General features: G+C 42.6%; 1 protein-coding gene across 1 annotated transcript in view; it reads left to right on the top strand.

Moving 5' to 3' along the window:
- The window catches only part of GAS6 (growth arrest-specific 6), a gene marked incomplete at both ends in the record, with an annotated part of 40001 nt that overhangs the window by 22488 nt on the left and 1754 nt on the right, over positions 1-15759 (top strand). Inside the window, 8 exons of the mRNA XM_010282675.1 lie at positions 850-972; positions 2545-2664; positions 4522-4647; positions 5765-5886; positions 6635-6753; positions 7151-7340; positions 12780-12944; positions 14463-14631. Of these exons, the coding sequence (XP_010280977.1) occupies positions 850-972; positions 2545-2664; positions 4522-4647; positions 5765-5886; positions 6635-6753; positions 7151-7340; positions 12780-12944; positions 14463-14631 (1134 nt within the window). The remainder of the gene's footprint in view (positions 1-849; positions 973-2544; positions 2665-4521; positions 4648-5764; positions 5887-6634; positions 6754-7150; positions 7341-12779; positions 12945-14462; positions 14632-15759) is intronic.

Here is a 15759-nt window from a genome sequence, read left to right as displayed (position 1 = left end):
TTCAAAGCCAGGCTGGATGGGGCTTTGAGCAACCTGGTCTAGTGGAAGGTGTCCCTGCCCATGCAGGGTGGTTGAACTAGAAAATCTTTAAAGTCCCTTTCAACTTAAACCATTCTATGATAGTTGTTCCTCCAATCCTCCTCAAAATATGGTGACTACTCTCTTGCTACTTTCCTATGGAGAAAACCTGTTGCCAAATGTTGGAACTTGGCTTAAAAATCAGTGGCAGACTTTACTCTGTGTTGGCCCCATGGGAACATTGTGCTGTCTGTAAACTGGATTAGTGGTTTGCTATCCTTATGCGGTTAACACTTTGGCATTTCTTTTTTATTCTCATTCTATGTAATAGAAAAGACTAAGTTGGACAGCTCTGAAAAAAATTTCAGATATAAACCTTTGCTAGCAAAAAATCTATCAGCCTTGGTAAGATCTTCAGTTGAACTGTCAAAAGTAATTGAAAAGAGTATCCTTTCTTCCTTTAATACTTTAGTTGCTGCCTGCTTTCTATTTTCTCCAAAACTAGGGAGAGTAGAATTAACTTTCTTAAAAATGAGCTACTCTGAGTTGTTTCTTTCAGGATGTGCCCGTCAGATACGGGGGTAGCTCACTCCCTTTTGCAATGAAATGAATTCCACTGCATGTGCTCTGCAAAATTCCTGGCACAGCTTTTTCAGCACATGAGCACTAAGAATTAGCTTCCAGTGTTGCTAGGTGTGAGTATTTCTGACAGTGATTCCCCATTACTGCGTAAGCTTCTTGACTTTTAATGAGAGTGAAGCACCTGGTTGTCAGTGGCTTCAATGTATTGTTCTGTTTTCTTTTGGTTTTTTTATTCCTTACATAAATCAGATTTGCCAAACCAGTGTTCTCCCGATCCTTGTCATAAAGAGGGGACCGTCAAATGTGAAGATCTCAAGGGGGACTTCTATTGTGAATGCAAGCGTGGCTGGCAGGGAAAAACATGTGAAAAAGGTAACTGGGTTTTGTTATCTTTTATACCAGTAAAAAAGATGTATTGGGTTTTGCTATATTCTCAAATGGTCACTGATACTGTGCTGCACAATTCAAAAGTCACAGAATTGAACCTGGGTTACACAGCGCTCGTGTTTTTACCCTTCTGTGAATCAGGTATCTCTTTCACATCAACATTTTTTATATGACTTCAGTGTATCTCAGCTTGTTCTTGGCAAGGCCATCTAAGTAGTTGAGCTCCAACTTACCATCCCACCCCTCTGAAAGGGGCAGCAGGAGCAGAGTTGCCGTGGCTTTTCAAGCAGAACTGCCCCAACTGCTGCTGTGAACCCTGAAGTAACAGACGTGAGACTGCAGAGCCAGAGAAGCTGGCTTGTCTTCCTTTCTAGCACCCCCGCAATGGGAACAGTGATTTCAGCAGGCAAGTTGGGGTCTGACTCTGATGATGCACCAACTGAAGAAATTAGCCTGTTAAAGCCTCCTTGCTAGTAGGACCTTATTCCATGGCCACTTACATCCCACCGTGTATTTCCTCCAAAGACAATATTCAGGCAGAAGTTATTTGTGCAAGATGTTCCAGGCCCCAAGAGGGCTTTCTGTATTCCTTTGTGAAATAGTGAAGTTATCTTATCTTCCCTCCTCATGCTTTCTGGTTTCTTTTTTTCCCTTCTGCCTGCAAGGCTTCCTGTCAGGGCCACTGCTTTTCTGCCTGCCAATATTAAGCATTTGCCAGAAATCGCATTCAGCCAGTCCCGAATTGTGGCAACCAAGACAGCAGGAGATCCAAAGCCTCTCCTTCTGATGTAAATATTGTGGGGAGATTATAGGATCACTCACAAGCAGCTTATTTAAGCATTTGAGACAGTTGTTGGAGAAGTATACGGTCAGCTTTGAGAGCTCAGCAACTGATCAGTCTGAAGCATATCCCCTCTTTTTCTTATAAAATGCCATGAAATGTGCTGTTCTACCCATCAGCTAACTCTGGAGTTCCATATATAAGCAGGACATAGTGAGCAGGTCAGGCACATCGAGGGTGAAATTCAGGCTCTACTGAATTTAGTAGGCTTTTGCTGCTAACTTCAGTGGAGCACCATTTAGCTCACAGTGCTCAATAGCTGTGAACTTAAAACTTTTTGTGTTCTCATGAGTTCTGTAGTAGTAGGGATATATTGTTCTCATTTTATTTAAAGCTTTCATCCTGAACTTACTGGTCATAGTATAATTTTTAAAGTTCGTTATGATATAAAATACATTAGTTATAATCACTTTGCTTCTGCAAACAAATTCTTCACCTCCACAGTAACTAAAGATACTCTTTTGCATTCTCAGAGCTGTGAAGGAGATACTCAGTTACAGTTCCTTCTCTGTCTTTTTTTTTTTTTTAATTTAATGAATTTGAGCTAATGTACTTAAGTGTTTGAATGAAATGTTTGTGCTTTTTGTAATCATTGTGTTGCAGCAGTAATAGAGTTTCTTGTTTGGTCTTTCTCCTTCCCAGCTCCTATCCCACTCTCACCCTCCAGATTAATTGCAGAGGTGAAAAGCTGACTGTAACATTTTCTTTTGATGCAGATATTGATGAATGCAGGGTGCAGAACGGCGGCTGTAACCAGCTCTGTCTCAACAAGCTAGGCAGCTACCGTTGCTCATGCTACAGTGGCTACGCTCTTAAAGACAGCAAGACATGTGAAGGTAAGCTTTGCTGGGCCTCTCAGTTTGCTTCAGCGGATGCTTAGTGACTTGTGACTGTGTTTCGGAGAGCTGGGTGGCACTGAGCAGCCCTGCTCTCCTCCACAGCCCAGCAGAGACTTGCTGGTAGCTCCTGTTAGCTGCGCTCTGCTGGGGTTGTGCTGTGTGGTCCAGCCAGTGCTACATGCCGGGGCTTGTCGGCGGTCGCACCGTGCTGCTTTCCAATATCGTAACGCAGGCGTGATTCACAGAGGGTTTGTGGCTTGGACTGTGCTAAGCTGGCTTAGCTGATCAGTCCTCATATCCTGACATTGAGAGGAGGAAGGGCTGCCCAGATGCGTTGTTGTGATTCTTTCCAGTCCCACAGTGTTGTAGTATATGAGCCGTTTGTTTTTCTTTTGTGTGTTTCTTATTTTAATTTATTTTTCTCAATTTGGACATGTGCAGCAGCTAATGAATTCAGATAGATAGAGATGGATAAGCTCAGTGCAGCTGAATATTAATAGCTGTAGAAAGGCCCTAGTGAAGGTTGGCAACTCTTCTACACAGTAGCTGAGAATAGAAAGTGAGGATCTGAACTATCTGATTGAAACTGCAGAATGAATTTACATAACCAAAACTTAAGCAACTGAGATTTTAAAAGTGTTAAGAAACTGCATGCTGAGACACAGACTCATTATGATCACAGGTGACTATTAAAGTTACCTGTATCTCACGAAAAAACAGGCAAGTCTGTGTATATACCTCTTACAGATAGATGTGACAACGTATTTCTAAACAATTGGCATACCTGATCTGAACAACTTATTAATGCTACCAGCAACAGGACAAAGAGCAGGATTTTATTTCTGTGTCACTTCCAGTGTTTAAAGCGATGACTGTATAGATGACATGGTATCCCTTTCTAATGAGAGCAGCAGCTTAGAAGAGCCAAATTCCCTTTTGAGTTGTCTTCTGGTGCCAGTTGGCATGGATAGGTGGATGGCGAGTGGGCTCACAATTACATTTGTTTTTGTATGTATATTTGTATAATACCCTAGTACCGTCTATCAGAGCACTGTCAATGTGGTGTATAAGCATAGGACAGTTCACTCATATGTGGGAAAATCATAAAGTGTAACATGTAGTTGTAGTTTTAACATGTACTAGAAAGCAAAAGTAAATGTTACAACCATTTTGTTTTGCAAATGTTTTGTCAACACCAGGATTTTGCTGAGTATTAGTTAACGTGCTAGAAAAAACACTCGTTTGTTTTTATGGACCTCCAGTTGCAGTCCATTGCCTGCCTTCATGGTGCAGCCCCACAACATCTCTCAGACATGACTTGTTCTTTGTGGCAAATTGGGCTGCCTCAATTCCCCTTTACTACTACAGATCAGAAGATTTATATCTTAGTTTTGTGACTGCGTGAAAAATTATTGTTTGCCTTTCTGAGGAAGGGGAACAGAAATCTGTGATGCTCCACAGGCTGCATGTTCCTTCTGTGTTTTGGTAAAATTCATATTGCTGTTCCTCTTTTCCTGCTTGCTGCTTTTTCACCTGCAGTTTCAGCCCCCTCAATGGAACAAGGCTTTCTGGTTTTGTGGGAACTGTTTTTGTTTTACAATTTCACTCCTGGCTCACTTTGCATTGTTTTTTCCAATAGCAGTTAATGGCTTAAAGAAAGAAATAACAACTGGTTTTGAAAGCCTGAATCACTTCTTACAGCTAGTTAACCCGAAAGGTAGATTCTTAAAGGTACTGTTTTTTCAGTTATCAAAGTAATAGAGGGATATCTTGACCCTGAGCCCACTCCAGTGTTTGAACAGTGAAGTAATTATACTCATCTGCAGTCGTGTTGTTTAATTGCTTGTTTTGCAGACATAGATGAATGCACAGCATCAGCAGACATCTGTGGAGAAGCTCACTGTAAAAATTTAATAAGCTCATATGAATGTCTTTGTGATGAAGGCTACAAGTATGATGACGTAAGAAAGACTTGTCAGGGTAAGCTCATGAAATAACAGCATATTAGCATTTATTACATGATTTAAAGCTATAAAAAGAAAGAAATTTAATTTTCAGGTTTCAGTGAAAGCTTTTTTTTAATCTTTCTTACACATTGGACTTCTGTTCGCTTTCCCTAGTTGTAAGTGAGTCTGGAATTTGCGATCATCTTTGAGTTCATTGAGTTTGCAGTCATCTTTGATGACTTAAACCAAGCTGTACAAACCAAAGTACGGAGATTTCTTGAATTTGTGACAAGTACAAGAACTGGTAGAAGCTCAGAAGCATCTGTGCATGTTGCTGTCTCTATTTGTAGGACAAGAAAAGTTACAGAGCAGTAGCTGTTGTTCTTTCAAAACCTGTCTTGTGGTATTACTCTGAACTAGGAGCTTAATATTCATTGTCACCATGCACAGTTCTGCTGGCTGCACTGCCTGCAAGCTTTCTCAATGGAGTAAGTTTTGAAAGTATTCCAAAACTAGCATTGTTCCCTGCCTTTTGTCTAAGTTAACGTAATGACTGGAATCACACAGCAGCCAGCCCTACCAGGCTCTAAGTGTTTATTTATGCCTGAAGAGATCCCTATGGGCCATCACAATTTGTTTTCCTGCATTTGTTTGCAAAGCGGATAAAAACAAGCAGAAGGGAAAAAAAAAAGTAATAAATGAGAAACTCAGCTTTTACTTGTCTGTTGAGCATCCAGCTGCTGAGTAGTAATGAAGCAAGCAGCCCCTGAGTTGAAGGAACAGGAGCCAGTCAGCACAGGTATAGCAGAAGGGTCCTGAAGGGAGGAAGTCTTGTCTAGCAGTTAAAGCCCAGGGCTCTGCATCAGCAGACAAGGAGTTGAGCTGTGCTTCCAGCCTTCCCACTGACTTGCTGGGTATCTTTGGGCAGCTGGAATCTGTCTGTGAAAGTAGATCTGTGCAGATGCTAATTCTAAGTCTTCTCTCCTGTGAAGATGTGGCATAGGGTAAGTACTGGCTATGGAGTACTTGGGCATGCTGAAATGAAAGATGCTATAGAACAGCACTGATAACGTTTTTTACCCCCCAGATGGTTCACATTTAAACAAATGCAGTTACTGTTTTCTCCTCTCTTCTTTGCTGATTGTGTGTAGATATAAATGAATGTGAAGAAAAGCTTTGTGAACAGACCTGTGTCAACTCGCCAGGGAGTTATACCTGTCATTGCGATGGCAGAGGGGGAGTAAAACTTTCCCAGGACATGAATACATGTGAGGTATGTTTGTCTGCATTGCAGTAACTGCAGAACAGACCTTTATTTTACATTGCAATTAAGAATAACTGATGACGCTCTGGACCAAAGCCGTTTGAGCTGAGTGACCAACAGGAAGGAAGCATATTGGCAAGGCCATGTGAGCTGGGGACAGTTGCTCTCCTGAAGAGAAGACTCTTGTTAGCCTTTTTGGGAGGAAGTTCTTTCAGAGTCTCTCTTCTCATTCCCAAAGGAGCATGCTAGTGATAGCCCTGCCAGCCCTCTGTTTGGCTAAGAGTTACCTCTGGCTGCACAAGCTTTTCTGAGTTAGGCACAGTAGGACGGTGTGAAGGTCTCAGGGCATATGGTATAAGTGATGGACCAGCACTTGCACTTGACACTGTTGTCCTCCAGGCATTTGAGGTTGATGGGCTTCAGTGGCACAGGCTGCCTCTGCAGAAGCCGACCAACAGCAAGTTCATAGCACATCTTTTGTTGCAGGCATGACATTGCAATAGAAAATCTTATGCTGTACCTTACGAGTATGATTTCGTTTTGCAACAGGAAAACATTCCTCTGAGGCAGATAGGAGGGAGGAGGGAAGGAAAGAGGAAATGTTCTCAGTACCAAAACAACTGTATGTTGAGAGTATAAATATCAGAGTGCCCTAGCCTGCTATATGTATAGCAACTACATGAGAACAGAAGAGGAGGCATATTCTGATTCTGCTGTGTGAGGAGAATAAGCAGTCAAAAATGTGTTTTGGTTATAGAACATAATACCATGTGTGCCTTTTGCTGTTGGAAAAAGTATTAAATCCTTGTACCTGGGGAGGATGTTCAGCGGCACTCCTGTTATCAGGCTGCGCTTCAAAAGGAAACAACCAACGAGGTGAGGACAATTTAGAACGACGGTCGGGTGCGTTGTATGGCTTTAATGCATGCAGTGGAGTTAAGCCATTACAATAACACTTATTCCTATGATCATCCTTATTTGTTTGGGTTATGGAGGCCTGTAAAGTGAAACACTATCCAAAACAGTAATTGAGAAAGGCAGCTTTGACCGCAGAGCCCTTAGGGTAATTACTGAAATACAGTAATATAGTCTTTATTCTTGACGCTATTTTAAAATCCGTTTTCACAGCTTAAGTCTTTCAGGAGCGCATTAGAAGCTAGTATGTTTTAATGGAGCTTTATTACTGTTAGAATTGATGCTATCTGTATGGAAAGTACCCTGTGGTTTTTGAACTCTGCATAACTAACTTATTTCTTGGCACCTGTGCGGTCAGACTTGTGGCTGAGTTCGACTTTAGAACCTTTGATCCTGAAGGTATCCTTTTCTTTGCTGGAGGCCATCAAGACAGCACATGGGTAGTCTTGGCTTTGCGCAAAGGACGGCTAGAGCTGCAGCTGAAATACAACGGAATAGGCCGCGTGACCAGCAGCGGACCACTTATCAACCATGGCATGTGGCAAACGGTGAGTCCAGACCACTGCTGAGATCTTACCCTTTCTTGGCTTGTGACTGATGGGCTCTGTCAAGTGTGGCTAGACTTTGTGTATTCTTGACAACATGCTTTTCCAACCTGTCTATCCATTCAGTGCATGCATTATACATTTGAAGGTGAGAACAGGATCTTTTTCCTAACAAATTGAGTTATACTTTATATCCATTGTAAACTAGATGGCATCACTAATTTGCAGAACCAGAGTAGACACAGTGCCTTTGAGATGCAGCAGTGCTAAGCTGACTTCATGTCAGTTGGAGCAGATGCCTTCTAGGTGGGGCTGGAAGGGAGTAAGGGAGAAGGAACTCTGTAGCTCTTCTTTTAAGGAAGTTTCCAAGAGGGGTTTGTTTGCTGTATGGTGTGTGTAGTTGTTTTTGTTTCTTCATCTGTCTGTTTGTTTAGTCACAGGGCAATCTGAGCCCTTGACAAATCTCCTGTGCTACAGTATCCTTTTTTTAAACTCCTCAGCCTTGTTTATATACAAAATAGTCCACTTCCCTTGTAAAGATATTGGTGTCTATTAGAAACTAAGTGGATCTCTGCCTACTAATAACATAACCCCAGCAATCTCACCAGGCGAGGCACTGCATCTTGGAGCTTGTAAGGATTCATATTCTTGACGCTGTCTCAGAATGTCTTCTGGTGATTCTGGAACCATCATGGTGTTACCATTTGTTACAGGATCGTGAAAAGCGTCCTGTAGTATGATCTACACTAGATTAGCAATTTATATATGCATCTTCTGACTTACGCCTTTTCCCGTCCTTTCATTTTTTCTTACTTAATTAGATCTTTTGACTTTTAAGTTGATGTGTCTCTTGGGGAGTGGGCGGGAAGTTTTCAGCTAACACACATGAGACAAATACAGATGCTGGTAATGGAATGATTTTCTGTTTTAAATTTTCTAGTATTAAAAAATTCAGAATTCTACATTAAAGAAAAAAAGTAAGGTGGGAAAAATTTTGTTTCTAATGAATAAATAAAGAAGTCCTTGAGCACATTCACTGCCAACTACTGACATTTGGTAATATCTCCAGCAGATGAGGTGATGTTTAAATCAGTCCCTTTACTGTCACTGAAGCAATTTTAGATTCCAAATGGAGAGCTGTAGAGATTCAACAAAGCTGTAGATCAAATGTATGACATGCTGTATCATACAGCAGGTGGGAATAGCCTCAAGCCAGTTCTTACTAAATTTGTTCTAATCTTTGTCCTGCTAATTTGAAATATGGCAATTGTAATTGCCTGCATGGGGAGGATGGTGATGAAAGATGTGAAAAGCAGGGTTGATGCCACTGGGGTGACTCTTGAGTCACAAAAAGCAGTCATTACCGAGCTAAAGCATTTAACACAGGAGCGTAACATACTTGTTAAGCACCAGACCTTGCTATGAAGCAATTGCAAACTTTCCCATGTTAGTTTTGGGGGATATATCTGAAATGCGTTTTCTTTCTTCAAGTAATACGAAAGTGCTCAAACACGTAGGAGTTACAAGGAAAACAAAGGATGTGCTTGCTTTCTGCAGGGAGAGAAGGCAGAGTGATAACAGTAAGTATCATTTTTAGGCAAGAATTACTGGTCTGCTGCCAGCCAGGAGTGTCAGGGCTCTAATCCCCAGGCACCATCACAACCGAACAGATTGTCTAGTTGGGTTGCTGCAGCAACACACTCTTTGCGCAGTTTTTTAGAGGTTGTATAAATCCCCTAGCAGTCTGTCCCCAAGACTTTTTGGGACAGCACAGACCGAGCTGTGGGTGCTGTGCAGTGCGGGTGGACAGGAGCCACACCAAAGCGGGGGCAGAGGCACTGCTGCCCTGCACATGGGCCTGGCAGCTGCCAGAGATGTAGTACAACAAGAGCGGAGGAGAGAGTCACAGAATCATTAAGGTTGGAAAAGACCTTTAAGATCATCAGGTCCAACCATCATGCAGTGCTGGCATGATGCTTGCCTGGAGCACGTCGATGGCCATAGCTCTGGTGACTGTCTCCCAGAGTGAAACTGTTAATGCTGTGCCTGATACTGGCCAAAGGCAGAAGAATTTACCCACAGATGAATGGCAGCAAGAGGAAGGAGCCTTCAATCTCTTGACTTCATGGTTGACTCACCTCTGAGACTTGGGATGCTGCCTGCGTTTCTGGGGTGCTGTTGATTTCTCCTTTCTCTACTCTGCTCTCTTATCCCTTGCCTCCCCCCTGCAGGTACTTTGTTCTCTTCTGCTTAACATACAGGGTCACCTCATCTCTGAATGCCATTTAATCTGTATGATGGAGCCATAAAACTGTAAATTTGCTCCTCCGTTTTATCCCTGACCTTATTTCTCCTTTTTTCTCTGTCTGGCATGGTTTTTAATTTGGGAAGTCCTGTTGAGGAGGGGTTCTTCCTTTTTACCTGTCTTCTTTTATAAAACACGTAGCCACACATTTCATTTTAAGTATGGACTTGTGTGCACTTTTCAACCTCACCTTCTGTGAAGCACAACCCCAACAACCTTCAGAGGTCACAGTCCATACTCCAATGCAGTTTGGGAGCTTTACTCTGGACTTCAGCGTGCACAGGATCAAGCTCTTAGTTTTGGTTAGACCTACAACAGTGGAGTCTGGAACTTGGGAGAACTTTATAGCATTTGTGAGAAAATAGTCAGCAGATGAAAAAACAATGGCTATTTAAAAGCAAAACATGAGAAAAAACACCAGTACTGTATGTCTTTTGGTCTCTTGAGCAAAAGCTGCATACTTCAATGGAAATATGAAGGCATTTTCAAAACTTCAGGCCAATATTTCTGCCTAGGTATTTTCTCTGATCTCTCCTAATCTATTTTTAAATTATCATTCCCAGCATTGAAAACACAAACAAGCAAGCCTCAGGAAAAACTTCTAATGTGGCTATTTGTGTGTAATCCAGCTTGATGAAGTGGCATGTATGAACTGACGTTAGTAGAGAACGCACTCGCCTTCTGTTTGTATTTCCAAAAAAAGTTATCATTTTGTCTTATTTTCAGTGTTTAGTTTAGTACTGGCATGAGGACAATATGGTTAACAAAAATAATAACCCACCTGCACTTTTAAATATCAGAACTGAAGGTTAAGCAATTGCAAGCAGATTCGTATTTAGGTTTAACCCTGCGGCTGCCTGTAGTCCCGTCCCTTTTCAGTGCTGTCCACTTGCTTTTCAGCAAAGAGCGGGCAGGCTGGCTCAGCACTGTGAGTTATCCAGGGCAAAATCCAATCCAAAACACACAGAATCCAAAACACAAAGCTGGCTGCACTTATAGCTAACCATATGGGAACCCTTAGCTACGAGAACTGCCTGCCTGATCGTCCCCGAGCACACTATGGCAGGCAGTGGCTGGTTGCAAGGAGGGAATTGGAGCCGCCTGCTACCTACCGAAATGCTTCCCCTTTTGGTTTGTGGGTAATGGTGGTGCACCAGCAATTAAGCTTAGCATGTAAGGAGCCGCAGCTGAGACTGCCAGAAGGCAGCCTGAAGTAGGCAGAATGTAATTTCCTAAACTGGAATTTGTAAGGGCTTCCACAGGGATTAACCCCTCCTCCTATGGATGTTTCCACTGGTTTGGGTTTCTTTATATTAATGATCAGAAGCAGCTAAGAACTCAGGCTAATTTTTAAAAATTTCTACTTTATTACTTTCTATACAATCTAATAAAATTTTAGAAGGCCCTGAATTTTGGTGGCCCTGCAAGTTGCAGGATTTCTTCACAGAGGAAGCAGGGTACGGGCATTGCTGCAGCCAGCTTTTCCCCACTCCCGTTTGCTCCATGGCTGCCCGCGGTCTGTGCTAAGAGCAGGGAGAGGGTCCGTGCCCGCTCCTTGCGGTGCTCCATACCCCGCTGCGTTAGGGCAGCGGTGACCGCGACGCCGAGTAAGAGGCGTCCGAGTGAGTTTTTAGCTAGATAGCCAGTGTAGCTAAGCCACAGCACACAGGACCTGTGTGCTCATGCTCCCACCCACTTAGTGGACTTTAGAGCCTGCCAATACCCAAAAAAGCCTGTTTGAGACTGGCTTGTATGTCTCCATGGAAGGCAGTGGGAAAGTGTAGATGCCACTTCAAACAACCAAGCTTCAGACAAGTAAATTCATGTCTTGTAGGGTACAGCAGGGAGCAACACACCAGGTGTAAACACTGTTTAACAATATAAACCAGACTGTACTGGAATCCATGGGAGAAGACAAAGTTTGATATTCTGTGAATAATCTTTGCAACTATCAAATTTCATCTTCGTTACTGAAGACTGCAAGCCAAAGGGAGCATCCAGGAATACCCCTGCTCAACCCTGTCATCCTTTATGTTACAGCCACAGAGAGCGAGCTCAGTGTGTCTGAAGGAAACAGTGTTGGGGCAGCTACTCTCAAAATGTAAGGATAAAGTTGCTCATGACCTGGCTTCTAGCAGGGAGAGGGAAAAACAAGTCTAAAGAGCCGCTGAAATAGGTATTTGGGTCTCTACAGTGGCTCACTCATGGAGGTGGCACCCGGGTGTCCCAGGGAACAGAGCTGTATGGGTGAAGGGTGAGTAGGTGGGGTATCTGTCACGGAGTGGGAAGAAGGAGTGCTGTGTTGAAGATACAGTGGAGGTATCTTCTCTGTAGGAAGAAGGGGGTTGTCTTCTGCTACGGCCACAGAACTCCCTGTGGGTAGCAGGACCGTGGTCCCAAGGCGCAGAATCCGTGCTGCTGTTCAGCAATCTGCTGCATGTCAGCTTTGGCTTCACCTCCTCCTCTCCCTCTGCTGGAGGAGGTTGCTTTATGGTGATTCTCTGTGCAGCCTGGTCATAATTAAAATTATGAGATCTCTTAAAAAATGCAGTGGCAATAGAATCTTCCTAGAAGTAGCTCTTGAGAGACATGGAGGTAAAACTTGCAGAGGCCTTTTGAGAGAAAAATTGTTGCCTATTACACATTTTTATTGCCCTCTCAAATATGACATCTTCTGTTGTTCTTTTTTCAGGGGTCAACATTCAAAGACTAGACTTAGTGCAGCCAGAAGGCTTCCGCATTATCTTGGTCCAACAAAAGACATCTTCTGATCGGTCTTTCCAGCTTCTCCTTTCACATGCAGTTGCAATAGGATGTTTCTCATTAGTAACTCATTATTGCATTTACATTTTGCATAGAGCAACCTACAAATGTCATGTAGTTAATCCACTCATATTTCTGTGTAGCTGTTTTGAAGTAGATGGGCTGTATTTACCATTAGGGCAACCCCAGGTTGCGTTCTAGAGTAGAGATTAGGAAGGTGGAATGTAACTTAAAAGGCAGACAAAGAGGTTTGGGAACAGAAAATATTTCTCCATCTTGGGGATTTCACTAGGCATGTCTCTCCTTTAGTTGAGGTTGCAGATATTGAGTTCTTTTTATCCTGAATTACTCTATTTGCAATTTTACTTTTTCAGATCTCTGTTGAAGAACTTGAAAGAAGTTTGGTTATAAAGGTGAACAGGGATGCGGTTATGAAAATAGCTGTCTCAGGGGATCTGTTTACTCTAGACAAAGGACTGTATCAGCTGAATTTGACAGTAGGAGGCATTCCTTTCAAAACAAAGGACCTTATTCTACCAGTAAGTATAGCACTATAGTTTGTGTTGTTTTGCATGCCTGAAGGACTTGATTTCATCTTCCCTTGGGGTAATGTAGGTCCTTCCTGAGAGCAGTTCACCCTGCCCTGAAACAGGTGGAATTAACACCTTCTGGATACAGATTTCTCTCCATTGACTATAGAGGGAGCCTAAGGCAGTAGCAAAGGTGAGACTCCTGGATAAGTTTGGGTGAGATGCATCACACCCTTGGCCCTCAGAATTAGGACATGGCAAAACTGAAGCACATGACAAAAGTAACAGTGGTTGTGCTGGCTTGGAGACCATGAGTGGCCCTGGGGGCTCAGTGGACACACCACTGTGGGAGGGTACCACTGTGCCCACTAGGTCTGGAAACAGCATTGGGGGCACTTTTTGTGTTGTGACTGAAGCTTGTGCTTCATGTATATTGTATCACAGTTTTGCTGCTTGTGTTTGTTGTTTCAGTTTAGTAAGACCTAAGGAAAAATGGAAGCTTATTTTTCTTTATTTCCTCCTAATTCAAGTAGACAGGGCATACGAATAAAAGTTAAGGCACTCTGGGTGAGATTGGCTGATTGCTGTGTTTCTTAAATAGCTGCTGCTCAGGCTGTTTTGAATGTCCACCACACACAGAGTTGGCACCTTGAAACCCAAATTGGCATCTCTTTATTTCTAAATGAGGTGACAAGCTTGTGGCTCTGTGACTGGGAGTGCAGCAGCTGAGGAAGTCTCCTGTTCCTCACAAGAAGTCATTCAGGGCCACTGCTTGGCTGAAACATTAAGCTCAGGCTATGGTCTGAACATAGGATTGAGAGCCAAAAACTCCTGAGGTTTTGATCCTGGCTCAGACACTTAATTTTCTCCCTGCTTCAGTTAATTGGGCGTAATGGTGCTGATTTAGATGGTTTGCAAGAAGCCTTCTCTTTACATACTGTCTCACATTTTAATGCTGACATTTCGTATGGGATAACGTAACTAGAGGCTGGAAGGAACAAGGTGTGTCCAGAGTGGTGTGCCCGTCTTGTGGCTCAGGCACCTCTCCCTTAAGCCAGAACCCAATAACTTATGCCGTGATCAGGCGCAACATCTTGTGTGTCATGAAGGATTGCTTTTTTTAACTGCAAGTTAGCCTCCGGCATTTGCAATGCAGAATTACAGGAGTTACATAGCTTTGGCTACAAAGCTTCAGAAGTAAATTGCACTTTGTAAATTGTAAATGTGCAGCATGTGGAAGCAGCTAACAGAATCAATACAGCCAAATCAGCACCTGCATTAGCTAGTGCCATTCTGTCCTGTGGAGACAAGCTGAGCTCAGGGGAGTTTCCTGAGGAATACTGACCACTTACTTGCTTGGAGTTGCGGGACTGGGGTTGCCACCAGTTGGTTTGCATGTTCATAACACATTGAAATGATTTCCCCTATTTGATATCACAATATAACTCAGGGTTCCTCTGCACTTGAAATCAGTTGTTCTTCACTGAATAGTACTTTGAGGCATGAGATACTGCTTTATCTTCCTAGATAAACCCTCGGCTGGATGGTTGCATGCAGGCATGGAACTGGCTGAATGGGGAGGACAGCACTATCCAGGAGACCATAAAGATGAATGAAAAGATGCAATGCTTTTCTGTAGCAGGACGAGGGTCTTTCTATCCTGGCCGAGGTTTTGTTGTGTTTAATCTTACTTACAGTAAGTACTTTTTTTTTTTTTTTTTTTTTTTTTATTTTCTGACCTGTTGTCCTGCCATTAACCATACTTGGTTAATAAACAGTTTAAAACTTACATGTATGCCAGGCTTCTGTTGATCGAAGCAGAAAAGTCTGGCAGCTGTGAATGGAGAGGGAATAGCTAAACTTGTGGCTTATAGCGAAGGAAGGCCTATGTATGATGCCCAGCATGGATTAGGTTCTCTCTGTGTAGCTCCAGTAATGCATTTCACACCCAGGCTGGCTCAAGCTCATCTTAAGCATTAGGGGCTTCACATCCCTCTGGCAGAAGTGTAACTGGTTCCAGCCCTATCTGCTGTTTTCTCCTAAACAGGAAAAGCTGCAAGCCATACTGCTATATAATGAGTTTATGATGGACAGAAAATCAATATTGTCTGTAGCAAAATGTCCAAGATCAGATTCACTTCTAATCCTTGGGTGGTATTTGTTACACTCGAGACAAACATACTAAGTGTGCAAACTGATACAAACTGAATGAAATTGGCCTAGGTACAGTAATAACAAGTTTCAAACCCAACTTGGCCATACTAATTTAGCACTCAGAAAGACAACTTTTTGTTGTTCTGGATTATTCTGTTTGTTTAATATGTGCAATCAACTGTCAGTATTTTTAAATCCATACAAATGCCAACCATCTATTTTAGTTTTGTGTGCAAGTCCTCCTTTGTAGAAGCCTCCTGTGTATCACTGTATGGATTTTTCTGCTGTGCCATTGTAAATTAGGGGGTATCAGGTGTCTGTCATCTTGTTTACCACATGGATTCAAAAGCTGCAAAGTAGACACAATGCAGAATCTGAAGTGCAGGTGACAGCACTCAGCAGAGATGAAGCCTCAGCACCTGCATTTTTATATTCTTTTTTCTACAAACAATAATACTCCTTTTTTTTTCTTTGGCTTTATAACAGTAAGCTTTATAAATAACTTTATTGTATTTCCAGATGTGGTGAACCAGCATAGCTAATACTACTATGTAGGGAGATTGCAGAAACGATACTGAAATCTTTCTTTGTAGCCAGCATGACCTTTTAGATTACAAGGGTACTGGGTCAGTAAGAAAGATGCCAGAGAGTTTAATTCAGAGTTCAGCAG

The sequence above is a fragment of the Phaethon lepturus genome, unplaced genomic scaffold (assembly GCF_000687285.1).
Source record: "Phaethon lepturus isolate BGI_N335 unplaced genomic scaffold, ASM68728v1 scaffold42, whole genome shotgun sequence".
Lineage (NCBI taxonomy): Eukaryota > Metazoa > Chordata > Aves > Phaethontiformes > Phaethontidae > Phaethon > Phaethon lepturus.
This window is presented reverse-complemented; position numbering and strand designations above follow the sequence as displayed.